Source organism: Trematomus bernacchii, unplaced genomic scaffold (genome assembly GCF_902827165.1).
Source record: "Trematomus bernacchii unplaced genomic scaffold, fTreBer1.1, whole genome shotgun sequence".
NCBI lineage: Eukaryota > Metazoa > Chordata > Actinopteri > Perciformes > Nototheniidae > Trematomus > Trematomus bernacchii.
In genome coordinates, this window is record NW_022987607.1 from 4,027,722 (window position 1) to 4,051,857 (window position 24,136).

At 41.5% G+C, this 24,136-nt stretch overlaps 2 protein-coding genes across 2 annotated transcripts; both read left to right on the top strand.

Annotated features, from left to right (window-relative positions):
• Positions 1-463: 463 nt before the first annotated feature.
• tmem222b (transmembrane protein 222b) lies at positions 464-11,536 on the top strand. The gene is made up of 6 exons (XM_034131128.1): positions 464-632; positions 1,672-1,756; positions 3,714-3,745; positions 3,887-3,983; positions 4,446-4,576; positions 9,438-11,536. The coding sequence occupies exons 1-6, from the start codon at positions 514-516 to the stop codon at positions 9,523-9,525; spliced, it is 552 nt and encodes a 183-aa protein (XP_033987019.1). The 5' UTR covers positions 464-513; the 3' UTR covers positions 9,526-11,536.
• Positions 11,537-14,891: 3,355 nt separating this feature from the next.
• Positions 14,892-19,111, top strand: LOC117482841 (trophoblast glycoprotein-like). Its single transcript, XM_034131059.1, has 2 exons — positions 14,892-15,505; positions 16,267-19,111. Exons 1-2 carry the CDS (start codon positions 15,252-15,254, stop codon positions 17,114-17,116), a joined length of 1,104 nt encoding a protein of 367 aa, XP_033986950.1. The 5' UTR covers positions 14,892-15,251; the 3' UTR covers positions 17,117-19,111.
• Positions 19,112-24,136: the final 5,025 nt, after the last annotated feature.

Here is a 24,136-nt window from a genome sequence, read left to right on the forward strand (position 1 = left end):
TTTGTATAGTGTTCTGCTAAACAAACTCATATTCAAAGGCTTAATTCTCATAATGCAGCTTCACTGTAGTTGTTGGCAATGACCATTTTAAATATAAGGCTCTTCCAAAAATGCAGCGTACGGTAGGCTACTAAGATATTAAAATAAATAAAATGGTGGAAAAGAATAAGGCAAGAAGAAATAAATACGAATAATGAACATATTAGTGCCATAACATAATGGTGTCATAGACCTAATAAAATACAGGAATGAACATATCTAAACAGAATAGACAAAAAAAAGAGTAAAAAAAACAACCTGTACATTCATTAATTAGAAATGCCAATTTAATAAATAAATACTGTACAGAATATTTAATTGTAATTATCCTAAACATTTGTAACAAAAAGGGCACTTCTTGAATTTGATTTTGAAACTCAAATCACACCCTTTCCGGTTTTTGTCCCTTGTATTTCTTTGTGACTTTACGCAGCTGTAAGTGCGATAAATGAAGTTCGTTTTCCACAGCTGGTGATGGCGGATGTTGTTGAAAAAGAAAGCATGAAGAATTACCAGATAGCTTCTGAGAAAATAAACCCAGAGGCCGGTCGCTTCCCTTACTGTGTAGTGTGGACACCCATCCCCGTGTTGTCGTGAGTTACCGCCGTAAACAGTGCGTGGAAGTCGGCTTCTGGACTCAGAAACCTCCGGAGGAAGTGACAGAGTTAGCTTAGCTTAGCTAGCATCCTGTTGCTGTTTTGTTTTTTAAATATGATTTTAATACACGTATTTGTTAGCTGGCCTCGCTGTGAGTTAGAGTCACATATATAAACTATAAAAACAACAATTTTTACAAGCAACCTTAAAAGAAACAGATAAATGTGCTTAAAGTCAGCCTGTTTACTTAAAAGTACACATTAACTTGGTGTAAAAGCTCAAATGCTGTTATAGTTGTACTAAATAAATGTCAGTGTTTCATACTTTTATCAGGACACATTTCTTAATATCGTAATTTTACCCAAACTTTTAGAAAGAATGTGTGTCTAAGTGTTTTAACCAAAAACTCATTGTAATTGTACATGACGTAAAAGGCCATAGGCTACTATTACATGTGTATTTCTAAGAAAAAACACGCAGTACATACGTTGTACAATCACACTCTTAGATAACCACTTTTCTAGGAATATCACCATAAACAGGAAATACTGTATCATATTTATACTAAGCACTTTGACGGTGGTGGTAGATAATGTATATCACATATAATGTTTTCGTGTCCATTATCTCTTACGGATAAAGTGTTGGCAGTTTTGTTTCTCAGTACTAATTCAACATTTAAAAAAATGCATTACCACCACATGTCCCTTGTGCATAATAGTACTTAATATGTCTGTATCTGAGTCCATACATGAATTTTGTAGGGCTGCTGTCAAGAGAAGTGGACGTAAAAACTCTTAGATTGTGAATTTTGGAACAAGACTAGAAGTTGTTGAGGGAAAAGTTGTTTAAAGAGGTTACAGTATGTCCACAGTTTTTCTATATAACATTGCCTACATTTATACTATAACGTCACTACATTTGTCTATAGTTTTATTCTAAAATGGAGCAGCTGTAACCCAATTTAATAAAGAAAGTGTTTCTGATTGTGAGGTGCTACTTTTAGATTGTTTTATTACATTTTTTTTTGTTCAGATGGCTGTTTCCACTCATTGGCCACATGGGAATCTGCACTTCCACCGGGGTCATCCGGGACTTTGCAGGACCGTACTTTGTCTCCGTGAGTAATGACTGCTGCAGAGTGTTATGGCCTGAATGTGAAATGAGGTACAAGGGGCTCTAAATTACCACAATGTATGTCAGATAAGACAAGGAGTATAAGCTTTTATAATATAGCTTTTGGTTTTAATGACTGGTCCACAAGTGTTAAGCATCATCATCGCCCCCTTTAGTTTTACAGTAGCCTCTTGAAAGTATGCAACTTGGAAAACAAGGGATAGCATATATCAAAAGGAACTTATCAAAGCCCTATCTGTATTTTCAGTATGTTTCAAACTCAATTTGTTTGTCAAAATCTGGTGACATACACTATGGTCAAAACCAAATGTGCTTGCATCAGCCATTTCATAAATAATGCACATACACTGTACAATATGCACAGTTGGAGATGCTTTCAGGATTCACAAAGAACACATTTTTATGAACACATATTTAAAGATTCAGACCCAAAACAGCCCTGCAATAATAGATAACAACAGTGGGATAATGAAATATGTTGTCGTATTATCCATGAGCTGCCGATGAGGAAGGATTTTACCCTTCTGGAGAATTATCATGGTGGAAAATGACATCCATCTTATCACAGCATTCACAATGGAAATACTCATACTACTCATATTCATGTTATAAATAAGTAATCAGTCCGGAAGAGGAACTTTCATGTGTTCGATTGGCCAACTTAATGGCTTGCTGTTAATGTTGTGCTTAAAGGTAGGGTAGGTAAGAATGGAGAAGCCCCTCCTCCAACACATACGAACGCACACATGACCAATGAGGGCACGAGATAAGTTTGTGCACGAGATGGAAGGCTGACAGGCAGGTAGGCCATCCAGTTATTTTAGCCGGGCCGGCTCAGATGATTGGTCGTGCTTTTTACAGCACCACGGCTTCCACAGATGAATTTTTTTAATGTATTCATTGCTATCGGGATGTTCAGAGCATTCCATGGAATATAACAAAAAGTGTTTCTGAAGTGAATTACCTACCCCACCTTTAAGCTCTCACTTCTGGCACCCCCTCTTTATTAAAGCAAGGATCAATTTAAATAAATGATGGTGTCTCTAGATTTTCCATGCGGTGCTGTTTTCTAGATTGGTCCCATTTGGCTGATGCACACAAAAAGTTGTTGGTGAATACAGACGAACAGGATGTGAGGCGCATTTCCTTATTTAACAATGCTTTGCAATACTGCTGGATATATCCTTAATTTCATGTTTTTTTGCACAATTTAAAAATACAAACTATGACAAATGATGAACTGCAAAGTGTTTGGTTTGAAAAAAACACAATGGTGCTCCAGGAGGAGATTCAGGTGATAAGGTGGTTGGTGATTGGCTAATGGTTACACAAGCCAAAAAACATGGTGACATCACAGAGTGGCCAAAATCAGCTCGTTTTCAGACAGGTTTTTATATAAATGGATCAGGACAAAAAGAGAGGGGGTCTTGTTCCTGAGTCTCTTAACACACATACTGATGTATAATAGATATGAAAAAGTGGGTTTTGCATAATAGGTGACCTTTAAAGCTTTCACCACAGAGAGAGTACACATCTCATATAACAGTGTCTTTATATCTCATTCATGTCACATCTTATTTTACATTTGTATGACTAGTGACATTGGACAAGTGCTTTTATCTCTGACCTGACATGTCTTCGTCCTGTTGAGCCTGTGGGAATCGACACATGACTGATACTGATGGACCTGGGACTCAATGCAAACACCAGTTACCAAAGTGCGTGTGATTTTTCATCACATCATAAAAACTAAATGTATGTGTTTTGAAAGGGTTGATTTTAAGTTTACAATTGACTCCACTGGTTTGATCCTGAAGGTAGTGTCTGGCTGTGCTTGTATTTAGTATAGAACCAAAGGAGATCATGCTGTAAGTCCAGCTTAATCAAAGAAACATGAGGGCACAAGTGATCAACAACAAATATCTTTCTGGTTTTTGCAGGAAGACAACATGGCTTTTGGAAAACCAACGAAGTGAGTAAATCAGAATATTGTTGTTGTTGTTGTGATTTAACAAATTGCTCCAGAGAATTTGTAAAAACCAGAGCTGTTCCCCGACATCCGTCCTACTAAGAAAATATATAGATAGATATATATTTGTCTCTTTGTTTACAGGTACTGGATGCTTGACGTTAGCAAAGTGTACGCCAGAGGCTCGAATGCCTGGGACACGGCGGTGCACGACGCTTCAGAGGAGTACAAGCAAAGGATGGTAAATACACGTTATTATGGTCTTTTATTGACTTTTATGTATCAGAATCCGAACAAAAACGTTATTTATCCCTGGGGGGGAAATATGTCTATGTTTATAGAGAAAGATATATAGAAGTAAGTCAAGAAGTAACATCAAAAAATATGAAAGATGGAATATCTATGGTAAAGTATTTGCCAAAAATATGAAAAATAATTGGTTGAAATGTACAGTATACTACCGGAGAAAACACCAACATGAACAATATAAATATATAAACTTTGAGAAGTTTAGTTTGTTAAATCGTACTACAGTTTTACAATAAATGTGTTAAAATACGTCTTTTACAACTTATACAGTAGTGCTATGATATTAGCAATAGCGCTGAAAATGGTCTTTGCCAATAAGTACAATACACAACAATAGTTCTTGAAGCAGTAATGTTAGTATTTCTATGAAAGTGACTGTACTCTTTGTTTCCAGCACAACCTCTGCTGTGATAACTGTCACTCTCACGTGGCCATGGCTCTGAATCTGATGCGATATGAAAACAGCACCTCGTGGAACATGGTCAACATCTGCCTCCTCGTGCTCATCCACGGGAAACACATCGGGTAAGAGGACTGATCACTACGAAGCTTGTTTGGAGGTGTTCGCATCAATATTAGGCAAGGCAGGCAAGTTCATTTATGCAGCACTTTTCAACACAAGGCAATTCAAAAAGTGCTTTACAAAAACATTAAGAGCATAAAACACATTGGAAACATTAAAAAGCAAAGGTAATAAAACATGAATTGACACCAAAGAACACGTCCCGACGGACCTGATTGTTGTGTCGCCTCACGTCTCTGCGTCTTGGCCATGTGTCGCACTGGAACACACCGCAAAGACTTCAGCCGACGGCCAAGTAGCACGTACGAACTGCGCATGCGTGAGTGGCAATACCTCTCCTTACCAGCAGGTGGCGGTAGTGTGTATTCGTCATTCAAAAGAGGCAACCGAAAGACAGACTGCGTGATATATACAAATAGCGTGCGTTCCATTTTCTCTCTCGTCCATCACAGACTGTTTAACATAACGACTTATAATCGAAAACGTGTTTAGTGCGGTACTGGAAAAGGAAAAATAATAGTCGTCTGTGTGTGCCTTCTTCACTTCCGTTTCGCTTCTCATGCACTGATTCGCTAAGCTGAACAGCCAATCAGAGTGATTTATTTTGCCGACAGCCGCAGAAGGTTCAACATGTTGGACACACCGATCTGAGTAGGGCGACAGGACGCTCATCGACGGCCGGACATCTATCGACGGCCAAAATCGGCTCGGTGTGTCCGGGCCTTTTAGATGTGAATAGTTCTGTTACAAAGTGAGGTGCAGGTGAAAGAACGATACGTGGAGAGAGGGTTTTCTTGCAAAAATAGACAGGCGTTTTATTCTCAGCCTTCCACATTATTCCACAGAAACAAAAACTGCATGCCTGGTGCTGCGTTCACCAGCAAGGAACAAACACCAAATGCCCCTTTCCCCTCTCTTCCCAACCACATTTATAGGAGACTGCCCGCCTTCCCAATCCAACCTGGCCAATCAGGTCATGGTTCTGAAAGCGGAGTGAAGGGTTAAATACAAAATTAAACACTGTGGTCTACATTTAATACAATCCTAAAGGCTTAAGTAAATTCATAATTGCATCAACATAAACATTGTACCTTCAAAAACAACAAGTTCTGCTTAAAACTGATAGTTTTTAACCTAATTGACACTCATAAAATCACACATTTCCTGACCAATCACGTCCAAGACTCCGCCTACTCATACGGCACATATAAGGAGTCCTTTGGAGGCGAGCTCCCCCTTTGAGCAGTGACACAAAATGGCTTCCAGGTCTGAACAAAGGAAATGGTGATTACTTTGTGATTGTGTGTTTTACAGACTGACAAATACATTTTAGATGCACTTTACTAGTTTTTCTATGTAAACTGTTTTTATAGAGATTGTTCCAGATATTTGGCAATATCCCAAACCAAATTCTCAGTCTTAGGGAAGAGTCTTAGGGGAACAGTGTAGCAATAGTTATGCATAATGCAGCAGGAAGTGTTCTTGACTGGCGCTATGATGTACCTGGTCTTAGTCCAACTGAACAGGTGCGAGGCTCCTGGACCAAACACAGAGAAAAGATGGCCGCTGTTCAGGCCTGGCTCAGATTCAGCAGCTCCTCTCTCTCCTGTAGACTTTCAGAAACAAAACCATCAGAGTGATGCTAGCTGCTCATTGTTTGGGTTAGTGCTAGAGACACAATGAGAGATGTTTCAGCATTGACTGTGTGAACAACAGTCCTGAAATATGAACATTTATTCACCTGTACGTTACATAGAGTATGTTAGTTGTTGGATGCACTTTATTCCAGGAGCCATTTGGCTTTATTTTTTATCAGCAAGCTTGAGGCGCTTTATTTTCAACAGTGTATGAAACAAACTTGACATCGAATTATGGCCATTTTGGTAAAAAGTGGTACATTAATGCGAACAAAACCCTCACAAATGGGATCTTCGGTGTGAAGAGGTTAATCAAACCTTGCCAAGTAAAGTGATGTGTTTTTTAACTCACAATGGCCCTAAAGTCATAGCTTTTTAAACATAGCCTAGTTGCAACAACATTGTTAACTCAGCATGTATAAGACCCCATTTACACGGAAACGCAAACGAAACGCCAACGAACTGAATTCGTTATCAAAAAAGTATTCCGTTCACACGGATACGGCTCAATAAACGTGTCCCTTCACACGAGACAGCTCGACCCGCTGGAGACGCTGTAGTACATATGCCGGGCCTGTAAGTGGCGCTGTACCTCCGCCACAAAATACACCAAAAGCAGCGAAGAAGACCCCCGAGCATGGTTGCCATGGTTGCCCTTCTGTTTATTCTCCGCGGTGGATTTAGCAACATGTAGTTCATGTAATTCTCCATGTCCACTTGTTGCTGATGGTTGTGGTAGAGGAGCTGTAGATTCTGCACTAACATCTGTAGCATGGTCAGTAGCTACTGACAGTAGCTACTGACCATGCTACAGCAGTGAGCAGCAGAGGTGGGGAGAGGTGGGGCTATGGCTTCATCGTTATCAGGAAATAATTGTATAGGACGTACACACGGAGCCGTTTGGCCCCCCAGAGCGTTCCGGTTGCAGACCTATCCACCTTGGGACCCGTTATCGTTTGCGGAGTGAGTTTCCGCGGTTCCGTTACGGCCTCGTGTGAACGAACGGGCTATACGCGAGAGAAAGGTAGCGGATACAACCCGTTTCGTTCTCGTGTAAACAGCGCCTAAGTCTAGATGTGTTGACAAGTCATAAATAAAAGCATCAGATACTGGGATGAAGCGTCCAGCTTTTCAGCATCACTTTTGTAATGCTTTAAATGTTTTGGCATTGGTACAGAAAATTGACAGTTTTTATTCTAAAACATCAGCGTTTGATTTGCCTCAAAGGCCCAAACTGGAGCGTAGCGTATGATCTGAGCTGCTCTGTGTAAAGCCACCGTAAGAAGAAGATTCTGGAGCTCTGGACGAGGTTTCTCTCTCTGATCCGGGGGCTCGGGGGGATTTTACTTGGAATGCCTTGAACCTGTTTGTGTCTCAGGACTCGAGAGAGAGAGAGGGAGGCAGACCTGATTTTAGGGAAGTAGTAAGACCGTATATAGGACAGTCCTGCAGAAAGTCTGTGAACTGAAGTGATGTGGGGGTGGAATACACATCCAGTGAGTGAGGTGATTGTTGTTAGAACAAGTTGATTAGACAATTAAAGTCACTTCCTGATGTAGTCACTTTGATGTGCGACAACTATACTGTTGTCTTTTTTAATGAGCTCAGAGGCTCATATTTAAATTTTCAAATGAAGCTTAAATAGGCCCTACTTTTTGGGGGTTTTCCCTTTCCTATAGTGTGTTCTATAGGTTTGTGTGCATGTAAATGGTCTGCTGCCATATTTAATGACATTCTACAGCCTACACAAATGGTAAATGTTTTAATAAGTTATTTGTCGTTTTTATGAAATAAAGTTTTCAATGCTTCAAAACTGGCGATTGCGAGTTGTCGGGTGTAATGAAATAGAGTGCCACAGTGACGCGTCCTAAAACCCGGAAGTAAGTTAGCATTTTACCACTTCTGGTTCCTTTTCTCCATAGGATTTTGGAAAATAGCTGGAAATAAGGTCTGTGGTTGAGACACATTGAAGAGACGGATCACGTTTTGTTCTACGACATTAAATCCATCAGCAGTGACCCCACTGGTGATTTCTGAAGAGTTGACGTGTCTGAAAAACGATGGTTGTTACCAAGTGGCTGAATAGGACTACAGAAGTCGTGGAGGTCGTTTTACGTCATTACACCGAACACGTAAACACTCCTCTAAGTTAGTTTGCCCTGTTCTGCTTGAAAGCAAGTCCCTGCCTCCTGCTAACTGTTCAAACAAACGCTTCAACTCGTAACATTTAGAATCTGTATGTTTGAATATGGATCTGAAGTTGGCGTGACGTTGAAGCAGCGACCCTGCTGTAGTTCCTTTATAGCAGGGGTGTCAAACTCAATTTCATCAGGGGCCACATCAGCATTATGGTTGCACTCAAAGGGCCGGTTGTAACTTTAAGACTATATCATTAATTAATATAACTTCATAATTAACTACGTCTGAAAGCAGAAGTCTAGAGCAAATAATTGCAAGTCTCTTCAGTAAGAATGTCACAATATGATTTTAAAAGAAAAGCCACATTCTGGAAAAACATTGATTGTGACATTTTGAAAAAGAGAAGTGACATTTAAAAAAAAAAATCTATTTATGAGAAAAAGGCTAATTCTAAGAAAAAAGGCATATTTGAAAAAAAAAAGTCAAATTCTGAGAAAAAGTCAAATTTGGGATGCATTGTGGGACATGTCGTTTATGGGCAACGTGCTTCTGTAAAGTAGCATGTAACCGTATAATAAACATATTATATTCTTTGCAAGCTCTTGTGGGGCCGCATAAAATGAAGTCGCGGGCCGGATTTGGCCCCCGGGCCTTGAGTTTGACACCCCTGCTTTATAGCATAACGTTAGCATTTTGCTTCTGGCGACTAGATTTATGATTAGAAAATTATAAAAGTAGGGTAGACATGTGGAGATTATCCGGCTGAACAAAACGTGATCCGTCTCTTCAATGTGTCTCAACCACAGACCTTATATCCAGCTCCTAAATCCTATGGAGAGATTGCATTGCGTTTTTGTCAAAGGAACCGGAAGGAGTTTACTTCCGGGTTTTAGGACGCGTCACTGTGGCTCTCTTTGATGTCATGATGGAGGTCAGTGCCTCATCAAATAATATAACCGTTTTAAAATCAGTAAAAATATGATGCTGATGTTTCAGGACTCATACTGAAAATAATACAAATCATCAGTTTCCATGATCTTTTATTTCCCTCCCCTTCATTTACTCTTCCTCTCTGTGTGTTCTCCAGCTGTGCAGGTTTTCTGAAGACCTGGCTGCCCTTCCTCATGCTCATGGGCATCATCATCGCTGTGGTCCTGGCCTTCAACCTGCGGTGACCTGGAGGCAGGTGGAGGACACGAGGACCCCCGCAGGTCCAATGTGGGGTTGACCTTTTACACATCGAGGGAGTGGGGGGGGGGGCTTCTCACGGTGTCGAGGAGATAAAAGACTACTAACCTCCGAGAGAGGGTTGTGGAGCGGGAACACAGGCTGGCTTTGTGAGAAGCAGACGGCCTGTTAGCGGCGTTATGCTAAGATTGAAAATGATGGAAGTGATTTTATATCGGTTATTTATGTCGTGACTGAACACCCGACACACAAACACTTGATGGATATGATACTTAAAACCCTGAGAGCAGGTTTAAGCCATCGCCACCTGCAAAGTGTAGACGTGGTGTAGCTGATAGAGGAATTGGTGAATTCTCAGAGGGAACACATTCATGCCTTGCTTCCAGATTTTTTATTATTTTATTTTCCTACGTAATATAGGGAGTGAAATCCCATAATTCACTACTTCCAGAATGCCATTTTTATACAAACATGTTACATTGATTAGAAGCATTTTCAAGTGATTTTACTGTATTTCATGCTCCGCTAAACACGTCGCAGCAGTTTGTATTTTTGTGCTTTTTCTTACATCTTCTAAAACATAAATACTGTCTCAGAGATTTGTTGTACGTGCATTACATGTATCGCCTCATGGTACTTCTTTAAGAATGTTTTCAAACCTTTTTAACTACAGATCATCTGTGCAGCGATTGTAGCTAAATCAATGGATGTGACTTTGGTTAAAACCCAGATGATGGTTCAGCTTTTGTTTTTGTTATTCTTGTGCCAAACTCAAACTGTGTCCTTGAATATCTAACTTTTTATTTAGTGGAACAGCTCATTAGCAACTCCAGAGTTATTGAACGAAAAGCCTCTTGTACCCCTTTTCCACTGAAAGGTTCTAGCTCCGTCCGGTGCTTGTTCGATTCTCACTGAGACCTTTTAAGCTGTATTGGCATATTAATACAGCTGTAATAATAAAAACAACAAACTGGTCCTGGAACCGCTTTGGTGGAAAAGGGGTATAGATGTGAGAGTTATGAATCCTGGTCAGTTCTTATTATTATTATGTTTTTTATTCCCAATTTTTGACCTACGAGTAAGAAGCAGAAGTCAGTGCCTAAAAAAACAAACTCTCACGGATCCTCAATATCTTCTAATATCTAACCCTTTTCTAGTTACACTTGAAAGAAAATAGTTCCACGTGGTGTTTGGCACCTCCAATCCGTTGCCATGGGTGTCGTGAGTAGATTGAAATCCCCTCACAGAATAAGTGTTGAGCCCTCTCTTTGTCCGGTGCTGACAGGAGCAGCAGGTAGCCAGGATCCTCAGGTTTTTCACACTCTCCAACCCCTGCTGCATTTCCCCACTTTCACTCATACGTCCTTCCTGCTGCTTTCCACCGCTGCAGATCACATTCGAAGGTCATTGTGAAATGTCAGCGCTGTTTTCACAAAGCTTTGATAGAAACCAGCCGACATCCTGCCATAATCCAAAGGCATTTAAGTGATTTTATTAATTAAAATCTGTCTTTTCTGTATCGTGTTAAAGGGGTCACCTGTGTTCTTGCTCTTATGTTAATACTCTGGCCTCTTGTGTGTATTTCAGCCATGTTGCCTGTAAATATTTGATCACACATTATACTGTACACCAGGTGCTCTTTATATACTTAGCTAATTTGATTGCTCACTCTACAGATTTATCCTTTTCTATAATTTACGCTGTCATTTTTCCGTCTATGCACAGCAGGGAGGCAGATGTGTGCCTGATTGAGTGTGTGTTATTCATGCACACAGTGATTGGAGAGAGCATGTGATTGCATGTGTGTGTTGCATGCATGCAAGAGTGTGTGACACATCACTGTGGCTTCTTGATTAATAATCAGCTGCTCTTCACTGCGGCCCCTCTGCCCGCTGATTGATTTTTATATTTATTACTCTTCGTCTTTCTCTTAATCTGGTTTAAGTTGTATGTCATTGCTGGCTAACTGTAGCAAGAATAAATAATACATTAGACTTTAAGAAGCCTGCTTAAGTTAATGTTGATTTGATGCAATAGCCTGTGCTGTTCGTGTGGAGCTTCAGTTTCTGCAGAGAGGAGCATTCGTCTCCAACCATTTGAACGAGTAATGAAATGTAGAATCTGCCCGCATTTTGAACGGGAAATCCTTTTTATAAAATATCGTTTTGGGAATAATTTAAACCTCATTACCGTGTCACTTCAAGACTGTCTTTTAAAGGGGTACTACGTCAATTTTTCTAAATTAAATCATGTTGTTTATAGGGGCATAGACGGTCCAAAAATAGAAGCAAACATGAACAACCGTCTCTCCCAAATCGAAATACGAAAGTGATTTTTTTCCACCAACAATACATTTGGAAACCACAATGAATTGGGAAAAGATGTTTTAAGATGATGTGTTTAAGGGAACTTGTTTTTCTTCATGCATTCACATACTCCTCTGATGGTGCAGGTTCTCATGCTGTCATTCAATTGTTTTAAAAACACATTAATTGTCATTTCTAAAAGTTCCCTTGTCAATAACTTATTTATTTTATTATTCTGACACCACATGAATACCAAAAGCGCCCTATCAAAGTTAACAAATGTAAATACATTTCTTGGATTATGCTACACCCTTCCACCAAGTATCATGACATTTGGGCCAGTTGTGTTTCCTGCTGACGTACAACAACACAATCGAGCTGAAAACACAATGTTTTCAGAAGTATTTGACACAATTCACCCTGAAATGACTCCTAAACAAAGATGATACCGGAAGGTTAAGCTTATTAGGTAATGAAGCTCATTTGGGAATAGAAAGAGAAACAAACCTCTTGTCTGTCCACACAAATCTCCCATTCATTTAACTTTGACAGAGAGTAACTCGTGTTCAACAATATTATTTGAACTTTCGTAAACCATGGAAATAACATATTGGAATATCTTTCATAAGGTGGTGTTCCCCTTTAAAACCATGCAACTAGCGTAAGGAGCAAATCACATTTTATTGTAAAAACAACTCAAGTATTTCTATTTAAAATGATCAGGCTTCTTGAGCAGAGAGATATTGTGGCAGTGAGAAATGTGAAAGACCCTCGGTCTCTATAATTGCGCTAAATGTTGGAAAACAGGAGACAAACTGCCCTCAAATGACTTGTTTTCCACCTCATTTATTACATTTTGAGCTATGAAAGGCATTGGTTGAATGAATGGCCCTTTGAGTTCAGTTCATCAAACTCAGCATTGTGATTTCTACTGCTTTTTACCTATAAAACATATCATTTAGGACGAGAAATAGACGTGACGACTAATAGCGCTTCTTTATTTGAGTGCATGTGCAGGAGTGCAATATCAAGCAGAGATGAATTGAAGGGTTTTAAATGTCACCTGCTGTGGTGCCTCGTCGTATCCAAGAGCCAGGTCCAGGAATGTGGAGACCTCGGTCCTTTCAGACTCTCTCCGCTGACAAAAGACAGTCAGGGATGCTTTTATAAGTGCCACTTTCCATATAAACCCGTCTGAAATATAAGATAACAACCTCTTGTTTCTCTAATGTCATGCTGCTGATCCTATTGGCTCATGAGGAATTTCCTGTGTGTGTTTATGACTTACAGCTAATATAAAAATCTCTATTATTGTAAAAAATGTGTGCTATTTCTTTTCCCTTATTTATTTATGATAACTGTTGGATGATGTGAGGATTTCAGGACACTCTGAGCCCATGAAAGGCAAATCCATCCCGCCTCCCCCACCCCCACCCCCACCGTCTTCCTGGAGTTTCTATAAATAACTCCCGAGTGATTCCTGTAATAATCATTATAAGCTGTCAGAATAAACATTAAGGAAAGGAAGCAGCCTCAGATCTGATGCTGATATCAAAGCTCCTCTGAGGGGCCATCATCCTGCAGAGTATCACGGTATTCAAGGGAGATTGATTGATTGATTGAAAAGTTTATTAACAGCTTGTATATTGGGTACAGTACAGTACAGCTCAAAACATACAATTGTTAAGGGGATGCAGACCAGAGAAAGACTTTCGTCTTGTTTACATCAGGGTCCCCCATTTCCAATTCATCATATCATTTAAGACATATAAGACATATTTGACATACAGATGGCTTATTTACAATTTACATACAGGTGGTTTTTTACATACAGATGGCTTATTTACAATTTTCATTTTAGATTTCGTTCTAATACATCCTAACCGGACATTTAAGACATACCAAGTCTACAGATATACAGTTAGTAACAGAGTCTAAAATGCGAGTATATACATAGATGGGGGGGGGGAAGCTGTCCATTGTACGACAGGTTGAGATTTGTACCATTACCGGGGCCAGTTTTGCAATGCTTTCCCCCGAAGGTGCTCTTTAAGAGAGGTTTTGAAGGTAAGTATAGTTTTACTTTCAAGGGGATCAAAGGGGTTTATAGTCTGGACCCCAAAACACCCCTCCCCCACGTTTACCATCCCACCTGGGGAGCTGGGAATGACCCGGGACGGCACATTCCTCAACTGGTCAATTGTGAAGTTATTGTAGGAATTCTTATAAAAACTTCTTTAAAACAAAATTGGAGCTATAAAATAAGACTTCTGATAATATACAATCATACAAAAATAACCATCAGTTGTGTTGTACTGTACTCGGGTATTCCCATTTTATGTTGTATTTATTTTACTGCAATACAGTTATTAATGAAAATGAATGCATTACTTTTACAGTATTTCTACACGGCAGTATTGCCACTAAAGTAAAATATCTTAATACTCATTTGTTTATCATAGAAAACATATTTTCTTGCAACAAACGGGCAGTTTTGATGAACTGATGAAATTCTCTTAAAGAAATCTGATAAAGTAAAACAATTATACCTGATTATAAACCATTTACCAAATAGGGAACATGGGCCTTGTCACAAATACTTAAGTGCAGTACTTATATCAGTTTCAAGGTATTTTACTTCAGTATTCCCAATTTGTGCAACTGTGTACTCCACTGAGATATTGTTTTCGCTGGAGCAAAAGGTTAAGAAAATAATAGTATAATCAGCAAATGATTTGTATTGAGCTTCTCTGCTAAATGAGTACTTTCACTTTTGGTACTTTAAGAATATTTCTATGCTAAAGTTAAGTACTTTTATTTAAGTAACATTTTGAGTATTTCCACACTGTGGTATTGTTACTTTTTAACACCAGAGTACTTCTTCTAATTCTGCACATTTACTATAGAAACTTCTTGTTTTTGTCCCGCAACTCAATCATAAAAAGCCCAGATTTCCTTTCCCTGTCTTCAGGTAGGAGCTGCAGTATTGTCCAGCGCCACATGGTTGTATTTGAGTGTAAACATGGAGAGAAAGAGAGAGGGGGGCTCGGCCACTTTCTCCTCCTCTCTCTAGCCAGAGGAAACATCTCGTGTCTCCGGCAGGAGAGAAGCCCCTCCCCACATATCATCGCACCAGGCGAGGGTCCTTTTAACTTCATTGTTGGAGAAGAAGCGACGCCCCGCTTCGCCCCGGCAGAGGATCAAACACGCTCAGATCAGCACGACCCCCAGCTCTGTTCTCATGGAAATCAGACCCTGCCTCCCGGCCACACTTTCTGCAGAGATGCAAAGTTGAGGCGCATTCCCAGCCGGGACAACATTTGATTATGACGTCTTGGAGGAGCTGATCGTTTCATTGAACCATTGTTGTTTCTCTTTCGCACCGCTCACTTTCCCTCCTCTCCAACATGCGGGTTCTGGCGCAGCGCCTTGTTTTCTGCGCGCTGCTCGGCTCTCTCTACGCGTCGTGTCCCCCGCGCTGCGAGTGCTCCGAGGCGGCTCACACCGTGAAGTGCGTCTCCAGAGAGCTGCGGGCTGTACCGGCCGGGATCCCCGGTTACACCCGGAATCTGTTCATCACCGGGAACCATATCAGCCGTATCGGTCCGGAGTGTTTCAGAGGGCTGGATAATGTAACGACCCTTTCTCTGAGCAACAACAGGTGAGACTCTCCCGGTGACTCCAGGTCACTTTGTGGTAATGCAAAGCAGATATAACATGCATGGGCAGAACTTATACGTAAGATCGATTAATCAAATAAAACGAACAAATAGTGTAAAATGTCATACAGTAGAAATGTCTTGGGATGACTGTTTCAATCTTAAAGATATTATTATGAAATAAAACCAAGAAAAGCAGGACATTTCATGACGGCATGTTCTGCCAACTTTGCATGGAAAACGACTTGATTAATTGATTATCAAAAATAATTAGTTGTTATTTTCAGCCATCCAAACCAATGGATTAGCCTTTGCATCTCTAAGAATGGCTGCAACTATTGATCAGTTGTTATTGATTGATCTGCCTATTGTTATGTCAGGAAATAGTGAGATTTGTCATTTGTTTTGGAAAGTTGAAGGTGAGGTCTTAAATGTCTGGTATAACCTCCATATCTGAGAGGCAGCAGACACCGTCTCCTACCATTTTTGCATGATAAACGACTTAATGATTGATTATCAAAATACTTGATGATCGGTCAACCAATCGATTAGTTGTTGCAGCACTAATTGAGTATTAGTTGTTCCTTGTTGTTGCTTCAATCAAACTGTATTAAAATGAATACCCCATTCAATTTATTGAAGCATTTGTATCCAAACAAATCAGCCCTGTTCTGTCTAAAGGCATTGCATTATTTCCACCTTCTTGCTCTTGTATTTGATTTAAAAGTATAATCAACGTCTCATTAATCTCCCTCAAACCCAGAATATCCGAGGTGGATTCCAACACGTTTTCGGGGCTGCGCAGCCTCCGCTCTCTGGACCTGAGCAACAACCAGCTGGCGATCATCCACCCCGAAGCCTTCATGGTGCAGAACCACTCCCTGCTGGATCTGAACCTCAGCCGGGCTCTTTACAACCACTCCTCGGTGATGGACCTGGCCACTTCTCTGCGCTGGAGCTCCCTGGGCGCCCTGAGGAGTCTGGACCTCTCCCACAACGGCCTCATCTTTCTCCCCTCGCACATCTTCTCCCATCTCACCAGCCTGCAGCGCCTCCTGCTCTCCAACAACTCCCTCGTAGCGATCCACAACTCCTCATTCACCGGTTTGGAGCGCCTGGAGGTGCTCGACTTGACGCTGAACTCCCTGAAGGCGGTGCCGGAGGAGGGCCTTCGAGAGCTGGACTCCCTGCCCAGAGCGGACCTCCTGCTGGGGGAAAACCCCTTCACATGCACGTGTGGAATCGAGTCTTTCGCCCTGTGGCTGAACAGATCTCAGGGACGCATAAGTGATGCTGAGAGCCTCGTGTGTGCATACCCAACGGGCATGAGGAACACATCCATGCTCTCCGTGGTTACGTTAACTCTGGGGTGCCATCAGAGCGGGGCTGGGGCTGACCTCGCTCTGCAGACCTCTTACGTCTTCTTGGGTATAGTCCTGGGCTTCGTCGGTCTCGTTTTTCTTTTTGTACTTTACTTGAACCGCAAGGGCATCAAGAAGCGCACCAACAACCTGCAGGACGCCTGCAGGGAGGTGTGGGAGGGGTATCACTACCGCTCCGAGATCGACTCCGACCCCCGGCTGTCGCAGGTCTGCACCAGCGCCGACATATAAAAAGGACGGTCACCTCTGTGGTGCAGTTTTTGTATGAAACGGACTATTTTCTAATGCGTTAATCAGTAGCGGAATGTAAAAAGTGTACAGATTTGTCTGTAAATATATACATAGTGTTGTTGGTATGTCAGCCTTGTTGAAAGCATGCACTGCCCATATTATAAAACTAATGTGCTCTTTTAATACAGAATGGGCCTCATGCAGCAAGATTTCTTTCATATTTTTCCCTAATTTGTGCCCCAGGCGTTCCTAACCTTTGTCTTATAAAGTTGTGCTGAAAGATAAATCCCACTTGGTCCAAAATTGGTGGCTAATTGTTCATTTCAGCATATAGGTAACATGCCCTAAGCATTAATGAGCTCAGGTGCTGTGCCGTGTGCAAATACTCTGGCATATGCCTCATAAGTCTCTCAGCTAAATTCAGCAAAAGTGAAATTGAGATACCTTTAAAGGAACTTCAACACATTATACTGTGATTCTCCAGAGTGTTGCACTGGGGTTTTAGGAGCTGAACGCATGCCATGGCTCTCTGTTTAAATCGTATTATGCCTGATTCATCAAAGTCTACTTGTATTGGAAACAAACATTTATAGACTGTCAAAACTAAATGCTTTTTATCCTATCTTGGCGAATATGTTCTTGGCCACTTGTAAAATATTCTCTTATCCAAGAAAAGAGCAAACATTGTGGACTCAAACAACAATAAGAGGAATATTCTTCTCCTCTGGCTCTCTGCATGAGGCCCGTTTGATCGTGCTTCAAAGGGACATGAGTGTTTGACATTTCTTTTTATTCATGCCCGCACAAAAGCAAGAGCAAGTGCCTAAAGTCAGCTGAGTATTGTTCCCTAACCCTAAAGGTGATCTGAACTCTCTTTCATTCATTACTCTGTCACATCTTAGCTTGTTATAGCTGCAATAAAACCCTGACACTACAAAAACAAACCTCTGGGAATTGAAAGCACAGTCACTCATTCATCTTTGAACCATTTCAAGCCCTTTGGTCCGTGCGTCCTTCAGCCCCCAGGGTGCCACAGAGGAATTAAGCCTCCAAAGCTTTTCCAAAGCTTTCCTAAAATCACCTCTCTACTCCTCTGTGGGATTCGAAAGGGAAGGGAAGGGGAGGGGAGGGGAGGGGGAGCCAATTCATTGCAGGCCAGCGGAAATCTCCTAGCCCCCTCGTTTTTTTCCCTCTCTCTCTCTCTGAACCATTGCTTTGTTTCAACTCCTTGAGTTTTATTGTCAAAATGATGAGAACCAGTCCTGGGCTGAGGCCGCTGAAAGCAATCTCCCCTCCCTCCTTAAAGACAACAGCCGCTCTGGAGGCTCTTTGAAAGAAAAGTCTCCACGTTTTTCTGTTTAGGGACTTTTTTTCCTTCCAATGATAAGACACAGATGATTCTGAAACACCAGCTACATTGTTTTATTCAGCAGTTTGCTCAGAACACACTTTTGGTTTCCACCGTCACCTTTTATACCAATGGAAAATATACTTTTAGTGGAAGAGCAATTCCTTAGAATAACAAGAATGTCAATACATGTATTCTCAGTCGAATCCTTAGCCTTACACTTTGCATGCATGTCTAAATTTAAATTATATTCTCGCATGAATCCCAGGCTTTTCTCACATTCTCTGTGGCCTTATGATGATGCTACAAAGTGAGACAAACACAGACAGAGAGAGGGGTTGGCAAGCGGCCATTCCTCAAAGTGTTTATTGCCCAAATTGAGAGCTATCTATAGTTATCTGGAACAGAGTAAACAGCCTCCCATTATTCAAAGCCAAAGTAGCATCTTCATCCTTTCAAGATGTTCTGCAAACTCCTCTGATAACCATCCAGAAATGTTTATAACATGGAGATGTTCCTGCATGTGTAATAACAAAATAAAGCTTAAGAAAGTCATGATGTCTGTTCTCATTTGGTACAGATGTAATGAGCATACATGGTCATCATTTAGGACTCTCATTTCTCTGAGCTCCAGAACCACATTAAAGATGCCCTATTGTGCTTTTTGAGTTTTTTATTTCATGTGGGGTATTATAGGTTTTTGTGTCTGCAAAGGCTAAATCCCCAAATTCCCTCAAAAGGGAGTTTACCCCTCGATCTGCCTCCATTGGACTCTGTCTAACTATGTAACACTTGCGTTTCTAGGTAACACTTCAGCTCCTATTGGCTAGCGCTCCAACACATTGTACGTGATAGGCTAAGAGGCAGGACATCTCTAAGCGGTTGACCAATCACAACAGAGCCAGTCAGCTAACCAATCAGAGCAGACTGGGCTCTGGTTTCAGACAGAGCGTGCATCTCACTTCGGTTAAATGGATTCCTTGCGTCCCTCACTTGCGTAGTTTCCTTGCGACTAGTCCCTCCCACCAGGAAGCATGGAGAGACGCCAGGAAACCACGAAAAGCAGGGAAATGAGTTTTAAGATCAATGGGACGTCGTTTCCTCCGGAGCGTCACGTGAAGCGACGTCCGTTTGTGATGACGCCGCACAGCTGATCGTCTGACAGCAGCCAGATCAGTGCATGCGCTGCATCGTCCAATCAGTGAGCGATACACAGTGAGGGGGCGGGGCGAGTGTCTGAGGATTTCACCAGAGGATGGTCTGGTAGTTCCTCAATTATCGCTCCTCCGTTATCACTCCTCGATCCTCGGTCCTCCGGCACAAATAAGGCCACTGGGACGCTACTCAAGATGGCGCAGACGAATCAACTTCCGGTGATACCGAGCCCGAGGAGCGAGGACATGAAAAATAACCGAAGTGAGACGCAGCCAGAGGGTGAAAAGAGGTGCTGCAGCACAGGCAGTATGAGAAAAATAAAGAGCTTTTTGAACATTCAAATCATCAAATCAAATCAAGTTTTATTTATATAGCACATTTATAAACGATTTTTGGTCGAGCCAAAGTGCTGTACAAATAATAAAGATACCCTACAGTAAAGACATTTTACAGCAAATACAACAGCACAGTTTGATCAGAATATCAGTATGAGAAAAAACGACACCCTCTGTCCTTAGACCCTCACATCGTACAAGGAAATTCAAGCATGGAGACATGTCCCAGTAGAGACACTACATACAAATCCAGTATGAACCTGAAGATGAGAAGAATAGGGCCCCTTTAAAATGGGATTTACTCGAAGACGAGAAAACAATTGAGGATCGTTCTCGGCCATAAAGGGCAGCTCAGATGGCGAGACGCCTCAAATGAGCTTTGTTTCCCACTAAAGAGATGCCTTGTGATGCCCATTCTTTCTGTCTTCACAGACGCCCATTATTCCGCCACATAATGGGATCCACTCACGATGACAAAGTTGAGCCCTCTGATCCGGCTATTGTTAAAGTGTCATCCTTCTTAATAATTGCCCGAGGGAGCAAATCCCAGGAGAGGTTTCTCTTTCTGATTACACACCGTGTCACGCCGGGGCATTAGGGCCGGCCACGGGTTATTAGTGTCAATTGGCATGCCATTACTTCCGTTTTCGCTCATTAAAGCGTGGATTAGGACCCGTGCCTTTGCTGTCCTTTTATGAGTCTGGCTGTTTGAAAAATATATGGCGTGTGTGCTATGAGGCTAGTCTCAGCAGGAATGCAATGAAAAGAGAGGAAGCCTACAAATACATCCAGACGTTCTCCATTAAGTCCCAGAGCAGAAGAGAGGCTTGTTAAAAGCAGAGGAATTGCTCCGTTTGTTCACACTGTATGTTCACAACACATGTTTATTTCAACTTTTCAATGTGTGACTAAAAAGCAAACTTGTATGGATGTAACTTTTCACAGAGTGTTTCTCCGCCTGTTCTTATTTCATACGCCTCCTGTCTCCGGGAACATCTTGGCGCCATTACATGGGTTTAATGGCCGTGATAGGGAATATGCCTTTAAAGTGTACAGCACATCTGTGAGGAATTGAACATGTTAGAGAGAGACCACAACAGTCAGCAGCATGACGACAGAGTGGCATCCCCCCCCCCCCCCCCCCCCCCCCCCCCTCCACTGGCACGGTATGACACATACAGCTGTCTGTCTCTCAACTGAACACACATGTCAGATTTACATTGCCATCACTAAATACAGACATCTGATACTCTCTGCTTCACATGGGTTTGCCATACTTCAAGCAGTGGAATGTAACCAAGTATTAACTCAAAGTAGGTCTCTTGTACTTCCGTTTTACTTCTACTCCACTTCATTTCAGAGATAAATACAGTACTTTAATATTGATCCGACAGTTTTAGTTACTTTACAAATGAAGTGTTTTTGCACACAAAACATATGAAGACCCTAATAAATATGATGCTATAGTCAATGAACAATCAATTGAAAAGAAAATGAATTATCAAGGTTTAGTTATTTTTCATGCAATAATATTTTATGATTTAAGCAAAAATGGGAAGATTTTATGCATTTCTGTTTAAGAAAATGTGTACTAGTTTTAAAACCAAGCAATCAATCAATACATTAATTAATGGAAAAAATTACATTAATTCATTTTGCGGTTATTATTCAAAACTGAGCTCGTCCTCAATCATTTTTTTACACTAATGCACGAGTAATAATAATGAAATGCTACCATTTTAAATACTTAAGGCCATATATTAGCATAACATATTTTCACTTGTATTACTTTTAGAACATTAATCTGATTAAACCTGCACTAAAGTAACAGAAACAACCTTTGAACAAAGTATTTCAATGTGTTTTATTAGCTGGTAATGATCCAATTCCACTTCTAAAACCAACACCATGCACATGTTGTGAAACTAGTCTCCTTTCTCTTCCCATTCCTTCTCGTAACATTGCAAATATTTGAGATCAATTCATATCTTGTGCCCAGCTTCCTGTTGGTTGCCTCTCCATCATGTCTCCTAGAGGAGGAGACTCGCCCTCAGAGGTGACTCCAGCGGGGTCTCGCCCATTGTTCGGCTGCTCACTTCATCAATGTGACTAATTGTGTTTGCCAGAGGATGTAGGCGAGGTAGAGCTGGTCCAACGACCCATTAAAGCCAACCGGCCCCCCATTTATCACTTTTTATAACGACACACAGTACGTGCACATACACACAACTGTATCACATTCGTTGGGCTCTCTTCTCTCCACAATTCAGAGTCATTTTTATGTTTTTTAAAGTTAAAAGCCCACGTTAGGCTTTAATCAAGCTACATCTTGGTCACATGGCTTCACGTCACCGCCACTTAGCTAAAGGTGGCTAATGTGTAGCATTTAGTATTCTCATTTAGCCACTGGTTAGCACACACACCGTTTCTAAGACACATTGAAGCTTCAGATTTTCACCATTGAGGTATTTACTGACTTAGTTCATGAAAATCTCTGAAGCGTTTGTTAACCACAGACCTTATTTCAGGCATCTAACCAAAACAAACAAACTCAAAGGCCATTAGCTTTGAGATAAGGGAACAGTAAGTGCAAAAATGCTGACTAATTTCTGGGTTTTAGGACTCATTTCTGCACCACGTCCTGCAAACATGTGAATTGTCCAACAACAGGGGTGTTTCCACATTGCAAAAAACCAACTTATCGCATTTAAAAAAAACGAAATATCTGCAGAAGAAGAAAGGAGAAATCACATTTCATTCCAACTTCAGCAAAAATCAGAATAGAAATGCATTTGATTTGCGCCTAATTGTTGAATCCATCAGTCCCACAGGGGTTTATGTTCACCACAGAGTTTGTACAGCATGTATGTGTTCACATGTCAGAATGGGATTCTTTATGATCTTGAAATTTAAACAAGAACCTCTTGGTGCACGACCGCAATGGATCCCCAGACCAGCGGAAAATGAGAAACAAATGCTCGAATGAAAGAGGCGCTCGTGTAAAACTCTCCACCGCAACAATGCAGCTCCCCTCTGAAGTCTCTGGGACTGTTTCTCCATTCATCTCCCAATTGACTACAACTGTAAACTGAGCGACAGCACGACTCTGCAAGGCTTTATAGCCCCCAAGACCCCCCCACGTCCTCCCCTCCTCTGGGCCTCCTTGTTGTGGGCTCGGCACAGATCAGAGTCCCGCTCCATGTGACATTTCAGAAGTTTTGTTTGGTTGTTGCTGTGGTTATTTGGATGAGGATGAGGTTTAGGGAGTTTTCAATTAGGGAGACATATTTCCCATACATCCCAACGTGCCTGACTCTCTCAAACTCTAAATGAGTGCTAAAGCTGAGGCTTAATTCATCTGCTGAAATGTATGGCGCGTTTCCACTACACGGCCTCGCTCGGCCTCGCTCGGTATGGCTAGGCCTCGTTAGGACTGGCTCACTTTATGGTGCATTTCCATTACAGTTTAGGAACTGGGGTAGTTACTATAGTAACGCAGTGTAGGCGGAGCCGTGACGTCATCTTCAATGAGAACCCCAGAAAAACAACACAGCCGTTAGCTGTTAGCACTCAGAGCTCACAGCTCCTCATATCTGTTCAGAAACTAGACAAAAGTTAAACAAGTACAAACCACAGACTGCCTGTGTCATGGAGAATACAGTCGCTGCTTTATTTATGTCTGTAGGCCGTTGTTGTGAGTGTGGACGGTCGGAGCATATACTGCGTTAGCTTAGCCAATCTCCATTTAGAAAACACGCATTTTAAAACGTGTTTCTCCTGCCGTCTGTCTGCAGACTTGTCAAAGCATTAATTCATGGTTTTTACTAACCGGTATCAGTGTGTTGTTACTTCAGCATCATTTTGAAACGTGTATTACAATTAAATCACGGTCAAATATGTCCATCTTGTTGTAGTTGTAGCCCCCTTGCCAGCGATGCTCTCTCTAGTTTAGCATACTCAGCCCGACTCAGCCTCGTTGTCTCTGGCCCTGGACCCACGATTTTATGAGGCCAGAAAAACTGTGAATTAGGACCCGCCGGCCGGTACTAGGCCAAGTGGAAACGCAACCAAAGACGGGCCGCTGACGTCACAGCCCTCTTAAACCGTGCTCCGCGCTGTAGTGGAAATGCGCCATTAGAGACAAGGTGGCGCTTTGCAAAGGTTCTCAAAAACGATTGTAAA

Bases quoted from the DNA above. Each gene is read 5' to 3' on its own strand.
- tmem222b (XM_034131128.1), top strand. From the start codon at position 514: ATGGCGGATGTTGTTGAAAAAGAAAGCATGAAGAATTACCAGATAGCT. The intron at 3,746-3,886 runs GTGAGTAAATCA...CTTTGTTTACAG, and splicing joins GCTTTTGGAAAACCAACGAA to GTACTGGATGCTTGACGTTA. The intron at 4,577-9,437 runs GTAAGAGGACTG...TGTGTTCTCCAG, and splicing joins ATCCACGGGAAACACATCGG to CTGTGCAGGTTTTCTGAAGA.
- LOC117482841 (XM_034131059.1), top strand. From the start codon at position 15,252: ATGCGGGTTCTGGCGCAGCGCCTTGTTTTCTGCGCGCTGCTCGGCTCT. The intron at 15,506-16,266 runs GTGAGACTCTCC...CCTCAAACCCAG, and splicing joins CTTTCTCTGAGCAACAACAG to AATATCCGAGGTGGATTCCA.